This window comes from Musa acuminata, chromosome BXJ3-11 (genome assembly GCF_036884655.1).
Source record: "Musa acuminata AAA Group cultivar baxijiao chromosome BXJ3-11, Cavendish_Baxijiao_AAA, whole genome shotgun sequence".
NCBI lineage: Eukaryota > Viridiplantae > Streptophyta > Magnoliopsida > Zingiberales > Musaceae > Musa > Musa acuminata.
In genome coordinates, this window is record NC_088359.1 from 5313438 (window position 1) to 5339232 (window position 25795).

At 37.6% G+C, this 25795-nt stretch overlaps 3 protein-coding genes across 3 annotated transcripts; 2 read left to right on the plus strand and 1 right to left on the minus strand.

Annotated features, from left to right (window-relative positions):
* Positions 1-104: 104 nt before the first annotated feature.
* LOC103970917 (arabinosyltransferase XEG113-like) lies at positions 105-14152 on the plus strand. Its single transcript, XM_065173354.1, has 13 exons — positions 105-521; positions 1399-1638; positions 1726-1931; positions 3180-3285; positions 3914-4170; positions 7300-7435; positions 8441-8535; positions 8635-8688; positions 9373-9486; positions 12934-13032; positions 13119-13238; positions 13688-13774; positions 13868-14152. Exons 1-13 carry the CDS (start codon positions 197-199, stop codon positions 14030-14032), a joined length of 2004 nt encoding a protein of 667 aa, XP_065029426.1. The 5' UTR covers positions 105-196; the 3' UTR covers positions 14033-14152.
* A 675-nt stretch (positions 14153-14827) lies between these two features.
* On the plus strand, positions 14828-19226 carry LOC135652271 (bifunctional bis(5'-adenosyl)-triphosphatase/adenylylsulfatase FHIT-like). The gene is made up of 5 exons (XM_065173104.1): positions 14828-15154; positions 17316-17462; positions 18594-18692; positions 18816-18937; positions 19057-19226. Exons 1-4 carry the CDS (start codon positions 14846-14848, stop codon positions 18930-18932), a joined length of 672 nt encoding a protein of 223 aa, XP_065029176.1. The 5' UTR covers positions 14828-14845; the 3' UTR covers positions 18933-18937; positions 19057-19226.
* Positions 19227-19907: 681 nt separating this feature from the next.
* Positions 19908-25672, minus strand: LOC103970556 (uncharacterized). Its single transcript, XM_009384371.3, has 2 exons — positions 24747-25672; positions 19908-20207 (listed from the first exon to the last, which is right to left on the minus strand). Exon 1 carries the CDS (start codon positions 25521-25523, stop codon positions 24759-24761), a length of 765 nt encoding a protein of 254 aa, XP_009382646.2. The 5' UTR covers positions 25524-25672; the 3' UTR covers positions 19908-20207; positions 24747-24758.
* Between the last annotated feature and the right edge of the window lie 123 nt (positions 25673-25795).

A 25795-nucleotide genomic window follows, 5' to 3' on the forward strand; every position in this document is an offset into this window, starting at 1 on the left:
AAGCCGCAGCAGAACCCAACTAAAACAACCAACAACGACGACGGTTTAATTCCCTCACTATATATATTCATATACCATACACACTAAATTAAGCCACCAGATGACATGATATCGTTGTCGGTGTTCGATTTTGGGAGGGTTTTGGACAAAGCAAAACGAGTGTGGAGGGTTTTGGACAACGGAAGCCGAGGCATGGATGCGATCGCCGAGAGGAGGAGAGAGTAGGGCGGGGGATTGTACGAGTAAGGAAAGGAGGCGACCAGATGAGCAATTCGGGCGTCTGATATACCTACCTTCTCGCATTTTTCTTCTTCGAATGGCGACGCGCAATCCTTTCCCGGACGGGAAAACCGTGTTTTTGACGATCTATGCTGCGGTTGTTGCCAGCGTCGTATTTTCTGCTCTTGTCATTCTCTCCTCCTTCTACACCTCACCCGCTGCCGGCGTCGGCGACGGAGTAACGTCGCTCTTCTCGTTGTCTTCTCCTCCCTCAACATCTCCTCCTCCTCCATCGCCGATAGGTAATGGTCAAATACTTCTTCTTTTTCTTCTTCAATCAGCGCGTTCTTGTTTTTTCGATGCTGTCTTTATGTGTGTATCTTTGTTACGCAATATAAGGATAGTCTTGATTCTGCTCATAGCTTTTCTTCTTTTTATGGTTCATTGCTCCTCGATTCCCAAGTGCGCAGATCTGTTTTGTCCCTCTTCGTATCATGCTTTGAGCACCAATTTGTTCGTCTCTCGGTCTAAGTTTTGTGATATGACGGCTTCGGAATGTTACTAAAGAGTCTCTTCAACATGCTGAATTGGCAAAGAAGAAAATAAATATATGGTCTAGTAAATGCATCAAAAATCACAAAAACTTTGCCTTCTCTACTGGCTACAAGTCGAGTTCCAACTGAAGATGAAAGTCTGTAGGGCACGTAATATGTTAGGAAACGGTCGTTTAGTTGCTTCTACCTTTTCTGTAACAAATACTGTTGAAATACAAGCATAGATTTCTGCGAACTTGATTGACTGCGTGCTCAATAAGAAATCACTTCCCCTGAAATGTCCCTGTTGTTGCTAAGCATCACTCTAAAGAGTGAATGTTCTACAGTTGCCAATTTTTTGCTTATTCAATGGGTTTCAGATGCTCTTATGATCAAGATATGTTGTTAATTTACAATGAAAAGCACTTGATTAAATTAGTACAAAATTAATAATTTCTGCTACCTCTACTTTGATTGTCACCATTCTATTGAAGCTGTTTTGTTGTCAAAAGAAAGGCTGAAGAGGAGCTATGCTGTAATTAGATGTTAGGCTCTTATTAGATTTGTTGTAGCATACTAATTTTGAATTCTTATGCCTTTTCAGTAGCAATCTGAGTAAACCAAAGAAAGTTTTTTTTTTTGACAGTAACTAGAACACCTAAGCTGCAAAGAGAGCCTTCAGACATGTTCACAAGAGCGATATGGGATGTGCCTATTGATAGGAGAATGCCTGATCCGAAGTCATTTCAGCTAACCAAGGAGATGGTGAAGCACCGTGCAAAAGATAATATCATCATTGTGACATTTGGGAACCATGCATTCCTGGACTTTATATTGAATTGGGTCAAACACCTAACGGATCTTAATATTTTTAACATTCTTGTTGGTAAGTTAGCCACCTCTTAAGCAACGTTAGATTCATATGTACAAAAAGTTCACATAACACTTATCTGAGTTCTCTTTTCGGATATAGGTGCTATGGATACCAGATTATTGGAGGCTTTGTATTGGAAAGGCATTCCTGTTTTTGACATGGGCAGCAAAATGGTAACAGTAGATGTTGGCTGGGGATCGGCCAAATTTCACAAAATGGGAAGGGAAAAAGTATTGTTGATAAATGCTCTCCTACTGTTTGGTTATGAGTTGCTAATGTGTGATACAGATATGGTTTGGTTAAAGGTATACACCAGTTTCAATTCTGTTATTTTTGATCTGATAGTCCATAGGTGTAGAATGTCACAACATTATAACCTTTCTTGGATCTCATCAATAGTTCATGTTTTACTTATTCTGGATATGCTAAAATTTAGATCTTGATGTCTGTCTTTGTTAGCTGAACTTATAGATGTTCTCTTGTACCTTTTTGTATTTATCACCTAGTGCACCTGATAACAGTTTGATCATTATAACCTTGTGTAACCTGATATAAGCAAATGTTCCTGCACATGTCAAGTTTTATACCTTGGAGGCTGTATACATGTTCTGGGGATTAGACCATATATAAGGCCTGCATGTTTAATCTATGCTTATCTTTTCTATATTACAGACCATTTTTTTTTTTATGGATTGTTACTGGAGAAATGATTTAAATATGCTTGCCATTTCCAAATTTATGGTACCTAATTTTGGAAACTCGAAATTTTCACCATGCTACAAGAACTTAGCGTCACCCAGGCCAATTGTGACTATTTTATGATATCAACATAATTAAAATTGACAAAGAAATAACTTGAAATGTGATATGGAACATGTTTGATAGAAACTTCAAATTGCCATGTTTATGTACAATTCCTTTTAGGATAACCAAGATGGTTTAGACCAATCTTGATATAGCAAAAACTTTAGGATATCATGCCTTGTAATCTTCAACTGAGTGAAAAGAAGTGACGGAGTAAGGATATGGATGAACATATGAATGTAGAAAATACTATGGAATGTGCACCTTGTCTACGTCACAAAAGCTTCTTGTAGCTTGGTAGGTCTCCTCGGAATGCACACTTTAATAAGTGTTCTTAATAATGTAAATTGTAGTTTTGGATTAAAAATAATTAGTGCAATGCATCGGTTCTAGTTTGGAATGTTGGATTCCTCTTGACGATGCAAGATGATTTCAAATGGAATTACATGTCAGTATCAGGCAAAACTGGCTTTCCAAAGCCCAAGCTATATCTTTTGCTCAATTCTTGCTCTTGTATGTAATGCAGTTAGAATAAGAATGAAATTCTCTCAATTTTTATCAAGCTTTGCCAGAGTTAAATATTTCCTGGGACTTACCAGGATATAAGCAAATTTCTTTTGTTGATTTGCTTGGCCCAAGCAGTTCTTGAATTATATCTATTAAATTGGATAGTTCACTCAAAGCATTCTTTACTGTTTATTCTCGTCTCATATTATAAATGATTTAGTATGTGTTTTTGTTTGGAACAGAATCCACTTCCATATTTTGCTCGTTTTCCTGAGGCAGATTTGTTAACATCAACCGATCATCTTAGACCAACAACAACTGATGACAGTTTGGAAGTCTGGCATAATGGTATTTTCTACTAATGTCAATGAATCTTGGTAATAAGTAATAACCACACTAGCTGGTACAGATATATTAAACATTCTTGAATTTTTTTTAATATGCCAAGTTGTACTGATATAATAAGATTGTGGTATAGGTACCGTTACTTGTATTAGTATCTAAAATGTTGGACCTTATCACATACAAAATTTTTGACCCAGAATCTTATTTCCTGTAGCAAATATAACCTAAAAAAATTACTCAGTAGGTGCTATATAGTTGAGTGAATCTTAGTATTATCTAATATATCATCTGAGTTACTTTTTTAGTTGTTAGTGATAAAGTTTATTCAAAGATATCAAACAATGTTGCTGATGTCAGGTTCTATGAAGGAGCCTATAAACTAGACTGTAGAAAACTTAGTGTTTAAGTTTGCATATGTCCACATGGCTGACACATGTTGTAGTGAAATGACACTTGTTTTGGTGCCATGCAAAGTGCAAGCGAAAACATAGTAAGGCTAATACAGAGCATCTGCACTTTCGTTTCTTTCCTTAACCCTTTCTTAAGGTTCTTTAAAGTTTTCTTTCATCAAAATTTGACTTTGATAGTTCGAGGATCATTAACTATTATTTTTCCCTTCTATTGTTTGTAGTAACTACTGCCTACAATATTGGAATGTTTCACTGGCGTCCCACTGATTCTGCGAAGAGGCTAGCTAAGGAGTGGAAAGATTTACTTCTTGGTGATGAAGAGAAATGGGACCAGGCTGTCTTTAATGATCTTGTCCGCCATGTTTTAGGACCATCACTTAAAGGAGAAAGTGGACTTTTTTATGCTTATGATGGGACTCTTAAGGTCGGCCTTTTGCCAGCAAGCATATTTTGCAGTGGGCATACATACTTTATCCAGGTAGTTCTTTTCGATTGTCTTTGTAGCTGTTAATTCATTTGCTCATCCAACTATGGTTATTGTAAAGTTTGCGGTATGTTATTCTATGTTTTTAACCATATAATATAAATCCTAAGCAACAATTCTTTTTCTTCTAATTATTCTTGGAGCTGTTATCCTGATAAATGGAGAAAAAGTTTTTAGTACCAATTTATAAAAACAAGGGTGATATATAAAATTGTTCAAATTATAAAGGAGTTCAAATCATGAGCAATATTATGAAACTTTGGAAAAGAGTTATTGAAAGTAGGATATGGTTTGAAACAAATATCTCTGAAAATCAATTTTGTTTTATACTTGAAAGATCAATCATAGAAGTTATTTATTTATTAAGATAATTAATGAAAAAATATAGGGAGAAAAAAAAAGATTTGCACATGAATTTTATTGACTCAGAGAAAACCTATGACAGGGTTTCTAAAGATAATTATATTGATGTTATTAAAGATATATATGATAATATAGTTATTAGTGTCAAAACTATAGGAAGAGTGTCTAGTGAGTTTCCTATTAGTATAGGATTACTTCAAGGATCTGGTTCAAGTCTTTATTTTTTCACATTGATAATCGAAGAATTGACTAGTCGTCTATCTGATAGACCTCCATGATATATATTATTTGCTGATGATATTATCTTAATTGATGAGAGCTTAAGTGAAATTAATTATAAGCTTGAGTTGTGGAGGCAAACTTTAGAATATAAAGGTTTTAGATTATTTAGGACCAAAACTGAATATATAAAATATAATTTTAGTGTTTTGAGAAATAGATAATAGAATATAATTAAATTGGATGGACTAGAATTCCCTCTAAGCAAAATCTTTAGGTATCTTAGATCAATTATTTAATAAGATGGATAGATTGATGAAGATATTATTTATAAAGGAAAAACAGGATGACTAAAATGGTGAGGGACATCAGGAGTCTTATGTGATTATCGGATACCTTACCATTAAAAGAAAAATTTTCTAAGATAGTTGTGAGACCCACAATGCTTTATAGATATGAGTATTGTTGGGAAATCTTGGGGGCGACATCACATGCGCAGCGGAATAACAAGAAAACAAAATCCCCTATTCCTAAAGAGATGTTCGTTGTCGTGCGAAGATTGGTACGTAAAATCCGTGAAACTTAAAACTGCGTATAGAGTAGATTGTGTTACCTAGGGAGATCGTATATCCCTGTTTCCTTGCAGATCTTTAGGAGAGGGTGAAGGAGGTCAAGCGTCCTCTTCTCTAGCGGTGATCCACACAGCAGGGCTGTGACTACGCTCCTCAAAACTCCAAGCCTGCTCTAAGGTGGAGAGGGGGAGGAGAATAGGAGAGGCAAGCAAAGGCTCTAGCTTATGAGGCTCTTAATCCCTCCTATTTATAGAAGACCCCTGTCAAAACCTAATGGATCCTCCCCTAGTGGGTATTCGATATGCATCCAATTACCTAAGCCTTTTAGATTAGTGGATCTCTATCCAATAATCTCTCATGGGCTCTTATTGGATCTCGTCCATGGGATCTAATAATTCAGGGGCTTATTGGATATCCAATAAGACAAGGGCTCCGGCGGATATCTCATATCCGAACCTCTACTCATCGCAATGCCTACCATATGTGTGTGACCCTCTAGGCCCAATATCGAGCTAGCCATGAGTCATACCTGTCAGAACTCCTTTTAACTTAGTGAATTATTATCCCTGTAATAATTCACTCGACTCATCGATTACGGACGTACTAGGCCACTATGCCATAGTCCCCAGACGATACAGGGGAATCCAATCCATTGGACCTGTCTATCCTCAGTTACCGTGTACATATAGTCCCTCATCCATCTAATATCCCAGAGACCGTATATCGAGCATGGTGTTGTCAGACCTATACGGTTTCTACTCGAGTCTCGCTCTAATCGGATTCTCCCGGAGAACTCTTTTTCTCTCAACCCTAATGACCTTGGCCAGGGATTTGTTTGAGCAAGAACACATGGGATATTCCTCTCATGACGCCGAGAGTGGATGATCCTCTATCGACACTCAATAGCCCTCGTAAGGTCGACTACCACTCCCAATGACCAACTGTACTAGATCTGGGACATCCAAACCTATAAGTCTGGTATCAAAGAGTGGAGCACTCATACAGGACATTCTTAGTGTCTCAAGTCTAAGGACCAGATACACCACTAGGACTACGAAATTGTTGTCTAACAATAAGGCATCATCAACCATCCAACATTCCGTAAGCGGATCAATCAGTGAACTCATTCTCCAATGAGCACCTGTACTGTATCCCTAGTGTCCCCACACGAGCAGTTATGAGATCAGCTACATCCATCATATAGACGGGTATATAGCACACCAGTTTGTCCGGTTATCACGATGTCCCTCTCGAGTAACCTATGACCGGGATTATTTAGGATATGTGTTTAAAGGTGAATAGATCTCATTATTGTGATCTCATCACGATCCGATTCCCATTGCACGGATCCAAGGACATCACAATATATACATTGCACGGATCCAAGGACATCACAATATATACATGCATATATGCAATAATCAATATAAGGTGATAAATGTCAAAATATAATAAGTAAAAAGATTCCGTATCAAATCACACGTGCCATCACTCACGTGATTGGCTTGCTAGACACCTATAACTAGCAAGTATTAGGCAGTCAAGAATGTTGAGATGGATGTGTGGAGTTACTAGAAAATATAGAAAAAAATATTTTTATTCGTGAATAACTATGTATTAAAAATGTTTGTCAAAGGATAAGATGAAAGAAAATCCTTTAAAATGATGTGAGCATATACTTAATAGACGTTTGGATATGGTTGTCAAAAGAGATAAAATAATTAATATTAGTGGTGCAAGGATTTTTATATATAAATTTTTACAGACCTCAATGACAACAAAAGATTCATGTAGCTGACCCCAAATAGTTGGGACTTACAGCTTTATTGTTATTGTTGTTCTTGGAGCTGTTAGTTTATTGTTGCTCATCTAACTATGGTTATTGTATAGTTTGTTGTATGGTATTCTCTCTCTTTAAACCAAATAAATGTGAATGACCATACAACAATTCTTTTAAATGAACTGGCAGGCAATGCCCCAGCAACTCAAACTGGAACCATATGCTGTGCATACTACCTTCCAGTTTTCAGGTTCTGATGGAAAGCGCCATAGGTTACGTGAGGCTATGCTTTTCTATGACCAACCTGCATATTACGATACACCAGGTATTCTTTCTTCTCATCTCATCTGGTAAAATTCAACTTTTTCCTACTAAGCTAAATGTCTTTGCTGGTTGACAACTTTTTTTTTTTGTACTTGACTTTTACTGCACAATTCAAAAGTGAGTTGTAATATTGATAGGTAATAAGTGAAAAATATTTCCCCAAATACTGAAAACCAGTACTAGTGCTATGTGATTTTTGAGATGCTAGGCTGTGTTGAGTGCTTTAATTTTTGAGAAATTATCTATTGAAGAGCTTCCATAAGCTATAGATTCATGTGGATTATGCAAGGAATAAAATACCGTGTATCGGACCCCACCAGTCCAAGTCTCGATCTGACTTGGTTTGGTTTGTACCAGCATACAGGGCCTAGACTAGTATGACTCTTGTTGTATCAGTGTATCAATACATGTTATGTTGGCGTGTACCATGATACTAGAAAAGTACTAAAAAAATTGAGAAAAATAAAAGAAATCTTAATTTAGGGTTCTTTCTCACATATAAATGAGCCTAGTATAATCAATATTGATAACAATAAAGTGATCTTAATATAGAATACAATAAAAAAACCAAATCGAAACATATATCAAATAAAAATTGAAAGTAGTATATAAAGAATACATATACCGAGAAGGTGAGAAAGAAATTCTAACTAACATGCAAACACAATAATTAGATGTAAAATGCCAGAAGTATATACCTGTACCTACCACAAATATGCCAAAAATTTATGAGATTCATGTATATGGACGGTGTTCATTTTGGAAAGTTCAGTAATACCCAATCTTTGGTATGACTGTATTTAGTTGAGGTCTGGAGCAAGAACTAGAGCATCACAATCAACAAAATGATGGTAGAAAATTCAGCAAACCCTACACATCCCAGAGTCTAGTGTCTATCTCATCAGGCTTGCTTGCTCGGTTACTGGATTCTTATGTTTAATTCTTCCAAAAACTATGTTATGTTGTCTTGCTTGTTATCCTTCTGACTCGGTTTGTGTCTTTGCAGGAGGTTTCTTATCATTCAAACCTGGTATTCCTAAGAGTTTGTTGCTGGATGGGCCACATACCGTACAATCACACTTCTCATTGGTTAATTACCAGGTAAGATAATGTTATAAAATGTTTGCATTTCTTATTGAGATTTGGAGAGATGTCCAAGGAATTAACTGGTCAAGTGACATTCTTATTTGCATGTTTCAGTTGAGGCAGATAAGAACTGCACTTGCTGTTGCTTCTCTGTTGAACCGAACACTGGTGAGTGAGGTTTCACCAATTAAAAAATTAAACTTGATCTGCTGAGATTTTGTAAAAGATATCTTATATGCATAGTTTAAACTTTAAAGGGATCTTTTTCCTTGATATTCTGGTAAGGTTATTTTTGAATTAAATAGCTTCAGAAGATAGGATCTTTCGAAGATCCCTTCTCTTTTCACAAATTGTGCACTTTTGAAAACAATGTATGTACTTGTCGGCAAAACTTTTTGTCCATGCAGATGCTAATAAACATTTCATTAAAGTGTGCAATTAATTTATCATCTAATCAAATTCCAAATGGCCATTGAGCTGAGAACCATTTACTTCTCAAAATCCTTATTTTTAAGGAGCTTATTATTCATTAGTTGTTGCTTGAGAATTGTAATGTTAATGGGTGTTGCTTTAACGAAAATTCATGGAGTATCAAATAATTGATTTTTGTGTCTAATTTTTTAGATTCTGATTCCATCATAGAATAATGATGGAAGGTCAACTTTGTTCTCATCACACAACGAGCGTAGTCTTCTGTAGTATGCAATATGAGGCTTGTTATACATTAGCAACATAAAACACACAGAATTGACACATTAACAGTTGACAGGACATTGTTGTGAAATTATTATTCAACGAGCTTGACTGCTGTGGTTGCAATAATTCTGACTCATATTCCTTGTCTATGTTTAGGTAATGCCTCGATTATGGTGCAGGTTTGAAAGATTGTGGTCTGGACATCTTGGAATTTTGAAAGGGACACTGACCACGCAACCTTTTGTATGCCCTATGGACCACTTGTTTGAGGTAATTATATTTGTTAGATTAGTGTGTATATTGTGCACTCTCTTGCTAGTTTCCTAACACATTATCCATGGATGGGCATTTTCCTTCATTATCTTTTCTTGTCATTTACTTGCTAACTTGGATCATAAAATTATGGGTTTTATTTGCTCTTTTCCATTAAGTTCAAAATTCCAAAGGATCAGCAAAATGGTAGGTCGTTTGGGATGAACCTTATCTTTGTATGAAAGCTCGCCCTCAAATAGCACATATACCCGGACTTTAACTATGAGGAAAAAGTATTAGCATGAGTTGTGTGCTTACAAATAGATCAAAGTCTTGCATCTTCAATTTTAAGATGATTGTTTAGATGGTCTGAATTATTTTATCTTGTTGCTCTTGGCTTACTTGAATTATTTGTACCTGCACATTCTCCATTATACTGCATTGATATGGTTATTAAAATTCTCAGAACATTTTGGGATCTTCCTGCTCATTCATGATGTATGGAATCAGATGTTCCCTGCTGATGAATCACTATGGTTTGGGGGAATAGACTAATTTCCGTTTAGCTAGTTTTCAAAGTTTATGGATATATGCTTTTAGCCTTTAATCCTGTAAACTTAATTTCCATAGTGTTCCATTTTGCAACTTGCCATGCACAGTTTTATCTAGGAATTCCAATGATCTTAAACAAGGTTTTCAATTTTGGGTATTGGGCCCATGCTAGTCTATGGACAGATGGTACAAGTCTGGTCTGTTCCAATGTATCGCCACATGGAATGCCATTCTGTTGGGGGAGGTGGGGAAGGAGGGGGAGGAGGAAGGAAGTGGTAGGGAGCATGGTTCGTCATACCGTGACGTACTGTCCGATATGGGCGGTACACCAGTCCGATAGAGGACCGGTATAGGTGGTATATACCGGTCTATCAATATGTCCCATCGTATCGTGTATCGATACTTTGATATATACCGTATCGATGGCCAATTGATACATCGGTACAGACCGATAAGACGAACCATACTAGGGAGAATAAGAAAGAAGAGGATGTCAAAGGAAGAGGAAGTCCATTGAAGAGGAGGAGACATCAAAGATGAGATGAGTGGTAGGGCAATTGAGCGACAGACAGCAGAGAGACACTCGCGAGTTGTGAGCCATTACGCATTGGACAATGGTGTTTAAAGAAAAAATAGCCACTTAAATAAGAAAATAAACAGGGGACACCACCCTATTTTGGGTGTTCAGCATCCCTGTTCAAGCACAGACTAGTCAATACTGTCTGAAATTTACGGTAAAAGATTAAGTACAAATGTTATGGTAAATAACAGTTAGTTTGGACCGAGCCATAGGAAATTAAATTCCCTGATGTAAGTACAAATGGGAACAAAAGATGGTGTAAGAGGAATGGGGAATTTGAACTCTCAACAGATGAAGTAGTATGGGCAGATGAAAAGATGTGGTGGGATGGAAGATATGCAATATCCAAGTGCTCTAACAGCCAAGGAACTAAAAGTCGGACACCTGCCTTGTGTCATTATCCACTTGGTACAGTAGTATGAGCCGAAGTGTTGGTACAACAGAATCAGGTACTACACATTTATGTAAAATTAAGCAGTTGGCCTGATATGGTACACTTTGTAAGGATATGGTGATATTTGGATCCATGCAGAAAATTGATTGACCAATCACTGAGATAGTTTAAACAATTCCTTATTCTAAAAAATCAGAGAACTTTTTTTCAATAAATGACTGGGTGTTTATCTGATCTGGCAATTGATTGAACAAACTTTTGTTTGGTCATATAGAGAACAAGAATTGTCCTATCTTGACTATTTGGTGAATCACTCAAGCAAATTAAAATTTTCTACTCGAAGTTTTTGAAATTAAGTCTATCAGACTATCAAACATGGTTCTTTCCTTGGTTGTCATATTTCTTACTTTTGAGAGTTGAAACAATATGTATTCGTGATACCAAATATGACCTTGGCAACATTAGATGAGAAGATCAAGTATGTTTGATTATCATCAACATGTCCGATAGACAAGAGCTTTAGTCTCCTTAATTCATGTTTTCTGTAAGTGGACATTGAAATGAGTGCTCGCAGAGTAGGAGGATGGTGTTGAGAGAGAAAAGACAAATAATAATTACTTAAGGTCAGAATATGATAGTGGTAATATTGTTTAATGTGGCTTCTATCAGTTTAAATATAACTTAGATTAGAGAGGGGCAAGTTGGAATAAGGGTGAGTCTGAGTATGGAAATAAGATTGCTCCGGTGACATGGAAGACCAGGTTCAAGTTATAAGAAAATACCTCTTTAGATCTAGGGATTAGGTTGCATACATTAACTCTTTTCAAACCCTGCATTAGCAGAAGCCTTGTGCACCGGTTTTTTTGGAATACTAGAAAGCAAGTAGAGGGGCAAGAGTAGCCTTGATCGGAAGTAAGGGCATATTGTTCTTCAATTAAAATTTGAACATACACATTATTTCAAGAGCATCTTCTTTTACATTTGCATTTGTTCTATACTGTGGGCTTGCCAAGAGTTGAATCATGAAGAGCTTTCCTGTTACAGAAGGGATAGAGGTAGTTGGTCTACTAAATGCCATACTCCATAATTCCAGTAATTAGAAATTATTTTCTTGATGTTATTCCCAAGCAGAACTGATCCTTAGCATTGAAATTGAAATATTAATATGCATTTACTTTGCTACAATTAAATTCTAAGAAAACCTATGTTGACTAAATCTCCTTCAATTGCTCTAATATTGCAGGTAGGTCTCTTAGTCCATGTGGAAACTGGAAATTATCTTATAAAATTTTATTTGCCATGACTTTGCAGTTTGTCATATCATTTTTAACTCACCGGTTCAAATTAAGTTGATTGCACATGCTCAACTTATTGATCGTGTACTATATTTTCCCAAAACATTTCATCCATTCTCCTTCAACCAATAGATTCTTATACCAATTTTTGTTCATTCTTTGATCATAGAGTGTGGTTTTATCTTCTTTAGATTCGATAAAATAGGTATTCTCTAATCTCTATGCTTTATCCATTTTTACATTGCTTTTGCACTTGGATAATTTTTTCTTTGCATTTGGTAATAAAGAATATACTGCTCGATATACTAGTACTGTAGTGGTCTGATCAAATGTTGAAACTTGTATTGGACCAGTATTGAAAATCTTGATACCGAGTGTAGCAACAAAGAGGAGATCCATTAGCAATCCCATCTATAATCATTGGGAATAAAGTTTTTTTAGTCTTTGTTGTCATTATTAATTAATTATTTTAAAAGGACAGTCTTGTGCAGTCTGAATGGAAGTATATGCTTGATTATATTGACAGCCTCTCACTGCTCGCTTTTTTCTTCTTCCATTGCATGTGAACTGTTTTTGTATGTTATAATTGTTATGCCTGATGCCACATTTTCAATCATATGATTAGAGTTGATTCACCTTTGCAGATTCATACCATGGTCCGTGGCCTTTCTGAAGAAGAATTTGGCCCACAAATTCATTTCAGGGAGTACTCGTTCCTGCAGAATCCATCAGTGCCCAAACATGTAAAGATATTGTTGTATCAATTTGCATTACTTAGCTGCTCATACATATCTTTCAATTCAAATAACTTTTTTTATTATGGATTCAGGTGAAGGAATCATTACTTAATGTTCAACTTTATGATGCACATTCCAAAGGATGCAATATATCCAATGAAACAACTAGCCGTGGTTTCATCCAATTTCCTAGAAATAGCACTGAGCAGATGGTATGCACATCTAATGATTAAATTTTTATTATTTAAGGGTTTAAGATCATAATAATGGTGGTAGGATGAGATTGTCTGTTCATTTGGTGAGAGCACATTTTCTAATGGTATCAACTAAGCAAAGTTCAGTCACAAAACTGACCACTCAGTATTCTAGTCTTGGAACCTTAAACCTTAGACTTTCTATTGTTGTCCATATTCTGTGTTCTTCTTAGGCCTCTTGATACAATGCAAGAAAACAGAGCAAAGAACCGGCTTCTCCTTGCAAGCTCTAGAAACATGTATTTGTGTTTTTTGTCTTATAGTTAGTTAATCAGACAGTCATGACACATGAATCTGATTATTTTGTATTTTTTTTCCATGAAATAGGTAAATGCTTGAAGCATTTACTGATGTACTCTAGAAGAGTTCAAATGCTTTACTAAATAGTTTGCCAATTTGTCTTACAGTACATGCAAGTATTCTCCCAGTACAAAGATATCAAAGTCTTGCACTTTTTATCCATGGCAAATGCCTTCCTAGGGTTCAGTGATGAGGTAAGCATTATCATAGTTTTTTTGTTGGTGACTAAAAATTTTAATTCTATATAACTATTTTGTTCTAGATGATAACGTGATGAGTTGATTTAGGCAAGGGAAGCAACATTTAGAAATCGCGTGAAGAGATACGTCGGAACATGGTGTTGCGTGCGGAACCAAAGTCCTGGCCACATATACTATGACATGTACTGGGATGAGAAACCAGGATGGAAACCTGAACCATCTCAAACTATAGATGATGATCATCCATTTTGATAAACAGATTGAAATATTATATTTACTTGTCACGAAAGATCATCATCATCTTATGACTTTATACAAACCTCTTGAAAGTGATACCAACCTATAAATGAGAATTTTCTGATATATTTTCTTCCTCAAAAGCTTCTCCTCCTTGTATGGAATAAAATTTCATAGGTTCAGTTTCCTGGTGGAACAATTTTGAGTGTGCATTTTCAGCATTGTGTTTTTATTTATTTGTTCTCTCTCTCAGAGAAGTTGACAACTCGATGTGAAACTTTTTTTTGGAACGATGTGTATATTTTAGATAGACGAGGTTTCTAACATCCTGTGTTTTGTACTCTCTGTATGTATACTATCATTCATTGGTCATTACATCCTGCTTTCTCATGTAAAGACAATTTTTAACAATTCATATAAATGATATTGTGTCAAAGAAGAGAGACCTTTTTGTATCTTCATCAATCTTATCTAACACATTTTTTAGTCATTATTATTATTATTATTATTTAGTATCTCATTTTTTTTAAAGAAAATTCATGTGTTGATTGTTGTTATATTTCTTAATAGAAATTTAATTTTTTTAAGAAGAAAAAAAAAATCCTCCTTTTAGTACTGGAGAAGAAGGGCTCCATAATTTAGCATACCAATGCTCTAATACTGAGTCCAGGTAATGATCCGATTCATCCATCTCCTATCACCGGAAGGGCTTATTATACGTATTCTACGAAGTCGGACTCGAGTCATGTCGCACCGTAAAACGCAGCGGCTCGAAGTCACGTGTCTCGTCTATCGATGCCTTCCCTTCCTTTGTACCCGAACAATCATATGGCGAGTGCCTCTCACTCGCTGTTTGGTCTGCTGTTAAGAGGGGTTCGCGACCGCGCGGCTCGTCCGCCGTATTCCCTCTTTCGGTCGTCGCCTGCCGCTCTCCGCCGCACTTCGTGCCTTCTCACCCCGAATCCGATCCGTCTATTCCGCGGAACGGTTCAGCCTCGGTCTGAGTCTAGGTCGCAGTCTGAGATGGAGGAGGTCGTCAGCTACACCTTCGGCCCGTACAAGATCCACCGTACCGAGGTCTTCCACTCCACCTTGCACTCCTTTGCCATGGTCAACCTGCGGCCTCTCCTACCGGGTATGCCTTCCGTTGATTCCCATTCTCTCTTATATTATTTTGGATTGTTGCTACTTATGAAATATTAGGGTTATGGTCACAATTGTGGGTATAGATTTCGATAGGTTGTTTAAAGTAATTTTGGATGCATATCTATTGATGCTTCTGTTTATGCTGAGTTTGGAGAGATATATGATTACTGTTACTATTATCTTCCTTTATTGTATTGTTTTTTGTATGGTTGACGGTCAATGTGAGGGCTAGCTTAAGCTCTTATGTTGTGTAACTCGCTCTTTTCTTTATGTCTTAGCAATGTAGGATTACTTTTAGCCCTATCTCAATATCTATCACAAACATGAATTTTTTTGGTTAACAATCTTCCACTTTTATGTGTTGCTATATCAGGTTTGGTCATTTCCCCTTCTATTTTCAATTTTTGATTTTAAATCTTGATCCTTTCTGGATCTTTGATCCTGGTAGGGTCCATCGACCTAGTCGATCTTTACTCTACTCATCTGGATGTTGATAATTTCAAAGGAATTCAAGTTTGAGTGGGACTATCTTAAGCCTACCATACATGGTGGTTGGACACCAATACAACCTAAAAACTTAAGTATATGACAATGTGTGTTGCTGATTCTTCTTTATCACTTGGCACTTTGGGACTTTTCTAAATGCTATCTCAATCTTAATCTGTATTATCTTGTCTTGTAATAATTAAATCCATCATCATTCCTAGGTCCCATGCTTGTCCTGTTCATTAGGTTGCGTTGTTATTTCCGGTACTCAATTTCAATCTATAAAATTGCACCATTGGACTAATTTCTCATGATCTTGATTACCCTTGCTACACTACACATTCCCCTTTGCCTTTCTCCCTTGTCCTTTTATAGCCATGAGATTCTACTTTTGGACTTACCAAGAATGCTTAGCTTAGGAATGCAAAAGCAAGTGCATTCTTTATAATACCAAAATTGGAACTCGCTTTGTCCGGTATAATGCAAGTTTCTTTCCTCTTAGGATCACCTTTTGTGTTTAACAATTCCAATATTGTATCTTCTTCATCTTTAAATGCTAACAGAACTGCCAAAGGATACTTGAGAGTGGGACTTCTATCTTTCCCAAATTTCTTAGGTGACTTCATTTACACAAAAGCACCTATTGATGATTTGGTCCAGGTTATAAAATGATGCATCATGAAGAGGGGCATTCTACTAAGAAATTCTCTATTGCATGCACGAAAAGCTTATCGTGGACATTGTTACATATATGATCTCCAATAAATAGGGTGGACGTAGATAACTTGAATTTGTATCATTACGAGAAGGAATTTTTGAGATAAGAACACTTTGAACTGCTTGCATTTTTGAACCTGTGGCATACAAGGAATTTCCCCATTTGATGATTGTTTGAGAGGTTTGATATAAAAATTAAAGTATGAACATACAACCTGATATTACCTAAATTTTATGTAAAGAAAAACTTTTGTGCCTTGACTCAGTTGAAATTGATTGCTTGATTTTTACAACTGATTGAGCTTTAGGAAAGGTTAGCGACTGCCACTTGAATCGTACTTTAAATTCCTGGGACTGCTAGTTTATTATTGAAGGTTGATTATGCTTATACTAAAAATGTTTTGTGAACAACAAATGCTTTGTGGTACTAGCTTCTCTAACTTGAAGTGCTTTATCACATGTTTATTAATTCTGTCTTTGAATGAAGCATATTGATCTGATCAATTTGATCAGTTAACCATAATTATTGTTTAACGTTAAAGTTTTTCCCCTGTAAAAGGGTAGGTCTATGTAGCACATTCATTGTATAGCAATAGTATTTACCTTCCATTCATGGGCATACAAAGCAAATTGTGAGACCCTATTGTATAACTATCTCTTTTATTAAAGCTTTGCTGCCATCTTCCCTCATTTCTGTTGATTGCTACATAGATCTAATATACCTTTTCTAAAATTTTGCAGGTCATATCCTTTCGATGAAGTCACTAATTCATCTTATTGATATCATTTTACTTGATGATATATGCATGCGATGTTCAGTTCCTCTGTTGTGCATCTATGTTAAAATGCACAGATATCTTTGGTGGCATCTTTCTCTCTATTCACTTCATCTGTACACTTTTATTTTGCATGCATAATTTCGCCATAAGTTGAACCTTGACATTATCTACATGTGCTTGTATGTCCAAGGCGGGAAGTAAAACGTTTTATTGATCTCACTGCTGATGAGGTTTGTGACTTATGGCTTACTGCCAAGGAAGTTGGTGGTCGTCTTGAGCGTCATCATGAAGCATCTTCACTGACATTTGCTATTCAAGTAAGATTATTAGAATTTATTTTAGTCACTGTTTTTTGTTATGTAATTTCACTATATCTAATTAATGAGAAGGTTCTCTCAACAATATAGTGCCGTGTGAATAATTCAATTATTGCTACCAGCCTTTATTTTTTTGTTGAATAATCTCAAGAATATAATGCCATGTGGATAATCTCTTCACTGATTGATTTAATCTGTTTTTGGTTGAAGATCCCAATGATTAACCTGTTTTGAGTAGCTGTGCATAGGTGATCAAGTTCTGACATGCTTAGCTTGATTACCTTGTCAGCAACCCGATTTGACCTTTTTGAATGATATGGGTATGGTTAATTCATCAACCACTACATGATTGTTTCACTACTTCTAGTTGGATTGTTGAATGGTTCAATTCCATTTAAGGTCTGGTTCTTAAATTTGAAACTGGAGTGCTTGTCGGTAGGGTTGAATGGATTGATCTGATATCTTAAACTTTTGTACCTGGTCAACCCTATGCCACCAATTTCATTCTGAACTTGTGTTACTGTTAAGCATCGAGTCAAAAGTTGCAAAACTAGGAACGAGTATTGCAAGCAAAGACTTCATGTTTGTGATTTCCATGGGCTTCGCTCAGGGAGCCATATATCATGTCCTGGCAAGTGTTTTATCGGGATCAGGCCAATTTGCTCTTGGCCTCAGCGGACTGTCTTATACGAAGGACGAGATTGCACTGGAACCCTCAGCATCTTAGAGACAAGTACTTTCAGTTAGCCTTGCTGAAGACTGATCAGTCTTTGTAAAATGCGTGATGCATTGAAATTGAGTTTTTCAGACAACAAATAACTTAGTAGTCAGTCAAATTTATTCTTGTTTGTGTCCTTATGGAATTACCCTTACGGTGCTGACAATGCCCCTTTGATTTATGTTCGTCTGCTGTCTTGCTATGTAGGAAGTCTGCAACTGTTAATTTGACTCGAATCGTTTAGGTGTCTTGATATGTATGAGCCATTGAATTATGTTTGGTACATGAATTATGTTCCATGTAGCTGATAAAGAGATGATATTATTTGACGTTCCATATAACTGACGATAATCTATGGTTGATGTTTGTATTACCTTGCTAAGTTCTAAGGCATCCTTTTGTTGACGATCCAGGATGGACCTCAGGCGGGGCAGACAGTTCCTCATGTGCACATTCACATTCTACCCAGGAAAAAGGGTGATTTCGAGAAAAATGATGAGATCTATGATGCGGTAAGTGATAGTCTTATTTTAATTTGAAAAGCTTATTTCAATGAATGTTGTACATGATGATATTCTTATGGCTGTCCATGCCGTTTCTTTCATTTATTTCAAATATTATCTTCTTATTATTAGATTGATTTGAAAGAGAAGGAACTCAAGGAGAAGCTTGACTTGGACAAAGAAAGGAAGGACAGAACACCAGAGGAAATGGCCCGAGAGGCCGATGAGTATCGAGCTCTATTCTCATAGATAATGTACGTACCATGTTCAATCTTCTATGCTACATTGCATATAAAACATTGATTCAGGCTGACTGCTGCACTGAGCTTAAGAATGCTCCAGTATTTATTCCTGTTGTGATTCAATTGTCCAGGCTACTTACTTCTGCCCAATGGATCTCATCTTCACCGACTTATTAAAAATCAGTGAAGGTATTATTATACGTCTTTTTCTGCCTGGCATCACTATGGGTTTTCTCTATTCCTATTACTAAGAACAGAAGAAACAATGAGAAAAAATGAATGCATTTTGTTCTTGACTGCATCAGTTTGTCGCACTAGTCATTGAATCATGCCACTGGTAGATCCAAACACCATGTCGCAGAAAGGCAACTATATCTGATAGTTCATCGTTTAACATCAAACGCATACAAGAGGCGCTGCTTCAGCCAAGAACATAATATACTGAGGCTTTTGGCAAATGCGGTCCCAGACGACCACATGTGCCATTGTAATTAGGTGGAACAGGTCACCTAAAATGACCAATGTTCCCTTTCATTTCCTTTTCCCAGAAGAGGATTTAATCAGATCATGAGAAAATGACACTTCAAATGGTTCAATGGGAATTACACTAATATAATGTAGAAGTTAAAATGAGAAAAAGCTTAAGTTTTCACATGGGATGATACCTATATAAACTGTGCTATCTGAAGATTTGTATATCAAGAAAACTGTGCAATAAACGCACTTATAAATTGATTCATCCGTAGTTTGTTTGTTCATATTTGTAATCAGTTACTGACATTTGATATTCAGAAATTTAACCCTTTTTTTTTTGTTTGCTTATAACCACACAATTATAATGGCAAGAAAAAGAACAAAAAACACAATGGGTTACTGCCATCATCCGTGACCTTCCCATCAAAACTTGGGGTTTCACTGTAAGAGCACAACTCAATCAAGAGAGCACCATCAGGAGTTTTGATAATTTTCCGAAACAGTAGAGTAAAGAAAAAAAGGAAGCTATTATTCAAGTGCATTACCTGAGTGGAAGCTTTATGAGAATTCATGTGAAGCAAGCAGTTCCAATCATTTCCTATTCTTTTCTCTTCTCCCGATTCAGATACACACACTTGGAATGGATTTGAAAGTAGTAGTTCGATGCCAACAAAGGAAACCATTCTGTCATGCTATTTTACTTTCTAATCTGAAGTTCCATAACTCCGCTGAACCCTTGGAAAGTTTCCTAAAAGTATCAACCTCATGTAAGTCTTGCACCTTCCGTCTTCATCCTTCAACTTGTATTCTGCTTAGAAGTGCCAGAGATAGATCCACATGTTTGATCAAAAAGTACCATAAGCAAAAGATTAGAAGTTTGATGTGGTTATGACAACAATAAGCATGTATTCAAATGCCGTAGTTGTTATGAAAGAAGTTGAGGTTCAACAAAAGTGAAGCGATGAGAAAAAAGAACACATAACCGAAGCCCAAGAAAGCAAAAATGCCATAAACAAAGAAACAAGAGTAATTGTTTGCACAATATGATGATGGACCAATTGCAGGTAGTTATCGACACGATTTATGATGGGCCTGATCCTAGGCTTGTAATGGCTAGAAGGAATCAACTTAAAGGCATTCAACCATGTGTGCATATGGATTAAACATTGATTGAGCCATATAGCAGCAGCCCACTGGATCCTTATGCCGGGTATGCTCGAAATAGCCAGTTCCCTTACAAGATACAATAGATAACAGATTAAAGCCAAATCGTTTGTGGTTGCTTATTGGAGGAACTCCATAGACAGAAAATTAGGGGGTTGATTAAACAAGAGATCCATTGATTGAGCATGTCAACCTTCGATCAGTGCCATCTGAGCTTCAAGATATTGGGATGGGTTTGAGCCTAGGAGTTGAGGACTTGGGGTCAGAACAGCTTATATGGTCAAATCAATCAAATAAGATTATGGCACCAGTTTTTTTCCTTTTTTTCTGAACAGGTTGGTAACTAGTAGGACATTATGACCGGCTGAAACTTGTACCTACTAACTATAATTGCTCAAAACACAAAGGATTTCCCAATTGGAGACGACTATTCTCATCTCCGATCAGCCAAACCGAATAGGTTCGATTAATCACACAAAACATATCAATGTGATGACACAAATCTTGTGTCTATATATTAAAATTAGACACTAATTGAAAATCTTCACATCGATTCATTCCTAGGATGTTTACAACTGAATATTCCAAATTTTGACATCAATATTCTATTAACCATGTGGGAACCTATCAGCTACAATATTGATGAAAATTAATTCACTGATGAATCCAGCCTAATCTTAACTAGTGCTTCAACAGCATTCCTCTCAAAACTTAGTATCTATTAACCTATTGTCAAACAACCCCTCTCAACTAGATGAAAACATTTCTCAAGATTAGGAGTTAGAAAGAAAACAGATGTGCCAGTTTCTTGTTTTTCATTTTTTTCAAAAAATAATAAAAACAAATAATCTGAGTTTTAATTGTTGGAGATATTGGTGGAAATTATGACACAGGATTCAGTGACAACAATATCCACTTTTTTGCAGAATTTATTGTTTGTCCATAGCAATGATTTAAAAAGGCGTTCGGGCGCTCGCCTAGGCACTCAAGCGAGGCGAGGCGAGGCTCGAGCGCCTCGCTAAACTTCCAGGCGGCGCGCTTCAAAGAGGCGAGCACCTAGAGCTTAGGCGTTGAGCGCTTCGGGCGAGCGCTTGTGTTAAACCAGGCAACCGAACCAGGATTTTAAGTCTGGTTCGGTCTTCGGTGGTTAGTTGATTCAATCGAACCAACTAAAATCTATATCAGTTGTCGCTTCCCAACCCTAACCGGCTAACACTGCTCGTTGCCGCTGTCGCTCCCGCGCCCGCTACTCGTCGCTGTCGCTGCTCGCAACCGCTGTCGTCGCTCTCGTTGCTCGCCGCTCCCGCTCCTGCTCCCGCTGCCGTTGTCGCCGCTCCTGGTCCGGCTGCCGTTGTCGTCGCTCCCGCTCCCGCTGCTGCTGTTGCTGCCGCTGTCGCCGCTCCCGCTGCCACCTTACACTCCTGCTCCCGCTGCCTCCTTACATTCCCGCTGCCGCTGCCGCTGCCTCCTTACACTCCCGCTGCCGCTTCCTCTTTTCTCAGTCAGCACCCCCTTACACTCTTCATTCTCCTTCTGTATACTGTTAATATTGTTAGGTTTATTTGAAATTATTAATTTTCAATATTGTTAATAGATTAATAATATATTATTTTGATTTTAATACTGTTAATTTTAATTTATTTAAAATTATTGTTAGGTTTCAAGATAAATGGCAAGTGTACAGAACAACTCAATAGAGTCTTCAATTTTCATTTATGATTTTGTATCATAGATTTTCTTAATTTAATAACATATTTTTATTTAAAATTTTAAATAATTATATTTATTAATTATATGATATATTTTTATATTTTAGCGCCTCGCTTCGCTCGGGCGAGCGCCTAACGCCTCAAGCGTTTTTGGACCTTAGCGCCTAGCGCTTTTTAAATCACTGGTCCATAATCAGTATTTATATGGAATAGGCAGATGTGATAGTTAGACTTCTGAAAGTTTGCTTTTTTCAGTTCACAGCAATAAATTTTCTCCTCTGTTCATAGCAATAGCATCAACCCTTATGCCTACTAACTACAAGCAAAAACTGTTGCCTCTTGTTTTATCCTTTTTACATACAAAACTCACTCAATCCAAATGGGGTCACTCCTTTCATCTTCATTGGAGGAGGAATCCAGTGAACTCATTCACCACTCCCATATTACTCTGTTGAAGAACACTTGTAAGGCCCTCTAGTACCCTCCTTTGAGCGCCACCACTAGTGGTAGACCCATAATCTCCTCATATCCCGTGTTCTCTGTTGATGGTTGCAACAATGCCATTATCAAATAGCCAGGTGCCATCCAATGGCACATCCTCTTATTAACTTCCACATGAACAACATCATTGTCAACCCAACAACCAAGTTAGAGTCTTTTCCTTTCTCAGAATTTATACTTTTGGCAACATGATTATTTCTGTATGTTGTGAATCAAGGGTATTGTAGAACTTTAAATCATCCTTGTTCCTTGATCAAAACTTTATGTCCACATTCCTAATCAGGGATATTATCCATCATTCCCTTTCTTCGTTTTCTTCCAGTACGGTGAATGATAAACATTATAACATCGGTAGCATACTGTGAATGTGACTGTTATATCCAAATGCATGTAATAATGGTGACATCTCTATTTCACAACCACGGTCAAAACTTGAAACTTTTCATGTTCCTCCATTTTATGTTCTCTTTGGCTCCTGTAATTGCTACACCTTGCAATTTTTGGTTCCTTCTTTTTCTTCTTTTGTGGTTGATAAATCATGTAGAAATGACTAAAGTTGACTAACACAAACCCCAACCCAGTTTGATCAATTTTCAATGCCAACTTTTGGTGACAATGCCAAATTTGAATACCTTAATAAACATCAACAAGTATTAATCATATCATATTAGATGTTGATGTCATGAACAATGATTAAGGAATTGGTCCATGGGAGGTGAAACATTTGTGATTCTTAAAAATAATGAAGCCATACATGCAACAAGTCTATTTTCAATTTATATGGTTAAGTTCTTTCACATGAGTTTAGAATGGAGAATGCACCTTCTTTGAGCAACTTTCAGGAGAAAAATATCTCCACTCTTATTTTACGAATTTCTAATATGAGTAAGAAGATAGTTTTATACATGACACTATCTCTGATATATTTTCCTCAAATGGTCAAGTTCAAGAAAATGCTTCTCTGAAAGAGCTTGAGATTGAATGTGTCATTGATCTTATTTTTCACAAGTTTCTGGTGGAAGCTAGAGAATAATATTGAATTCCAACTCTGGAGATTTGGTTTGTGATTTGTACAACACTTTCTGACACAATGATAGCAAATTATATCTCGTGAATTCTACAATTCTGTAGATACTAAGGAGTATGTGCCTCCACGATGAACTGATGACCCATGAAATGCTCAACACATTATAAAAAAGTCTCCTCAAATAAACTTATAACCAGCTGAACAAATAAAGAATAGAGGCAGCAATAGCGACACATGTCTTACTTATGACATAAATGAATTATTCATCTTTACTTCAAATTGTATAATTTGTAGATTCATATGGTGATATGTTTCTGTCAAAAGGATGAGCCTCATAGAAGATCAATACTTTATGGTTAATTTGTGATTAATCCCATATCCATGTCGGCCATACAAAAAGATGCTCTATATGAGTATGCACCATGACATGTGTTGTTTGCAATGCAGTACAAAATAATGCAAGCCTTGCAAGATTATAATTTAATCTACATAAACCCTAAAAAGACATAAAAACGATGAGTAAATACAATTTCATAAACTAATTTGATGCTCCTATCAAAGTTGACAGGAAATAGGATGTCATCAGTTTGGTTTACTATCTTATCGAATTCCAAAGAGGTAGAAGGAGAGGGGAAGAACTTGAAAGCACAGGTGATGGAACAGAAGTAAGACATCTAATGCTTTCATCATTAGAACACTGGATGAAAAGAAGGTCCATGTTGACCAGTCTAGAAGAGCATAGAAGATGAATCTTCAGCAAATTGCCATTTTGATGCAAACATGCGAACAAACAATCATCTGAAGGACAGGTGCTTTTCATTGAAGCTAATACAAATGGATTCCGTCAATTGATCCAGAGTCAAAACCTTAATCAGGTTCATGTTAAAGGAAGCAGCAAAACAGAGTAATAGCTTGAACAGAGAAATGTCAGAACAGGTGGTAGTACCTGAGAGATCGGTCAACGCTGCTTGCCCTTGACTGCATATTTCTTGGCATCCTCCCTAAGCTTCTCAGTGTATCCCTCAATAGGTGGCGTCAGCGTCGCCATGAAGCGATTTGCCGGGAACGGGGTGAAATCCGGGACCATTGCGGCCGCGCGGAGGTGGTCCGGTAGAGCAGCGATCGCCTCCTTCTTAAGTTTTAAGAGTGCTGTCTCGGCAGCTTGCCTCGCTCTGTGCTTTCGCATCAGGAACCGACTGTACTCCTTGGCGAGCCGACTGCCATCCTCCACGGTGAGCTCGTACTTGGGGATGGCCTCTTTATCGACGAGACCAAGGGAAATGTAATCAAGCCCCGGTGTGCCCATGATCACAGGCTCCTCCTCGGGGCCAGTCTTGCCGGACTTGGCGCGGGCCTTGGCCTGGTCGATCTCGCGCTGGCGCTCCTTAGAGATGAGACCGAGCTTCTCACGTTCGGCTTCCCGGCGGCGGTCCTTGGCGCTCAGGTAGCGGATAGGGGTGGGGGCGTTGAGGCAGGAGTCCGCCATGCGTTTGAGGCGCTCGATGGCCTCGTTGCGGGAGCGACCTCCGCGGGGCGCATCCCCGCCGCTGCCGGAGGCCTTCTTGGTGCGGATGGTGGAGCGCTTGAGGGGCTGTCCGGCCTTGAGCTTGGCCTTGCCCTTAGCGGTCCCGCTGACGGGGCATCTCCGGAGGAACTGGTGGTTCTGCGGAGAAATGAGAGCCTTGAGGGAGGTGGAGATCGTCATTTGCAACGTCCGCATCATATTCCGTCGTCCTCTTCTTCCTTGGAGCGGCCACTCTCACGGGGCGGGCGTGGCGGCGGAGCACGAGGCTGGCCCTGTGCTGTGGCTGCGGAGAATGCAAGGAACGAATAGGGCTACTAGCTGTGCTTCGTGTATTGGCACTCGTCGCGACTTCAGTTACGACAGTAGCGTCGCCGTTAAACCTCACGTCCCCAGACCACCGACCCTTTCTATATTTGTGCCTAAGCATTCTTTGCGCCAAGTTCTTCCCCATAAATTTTGGCGCAATTTTG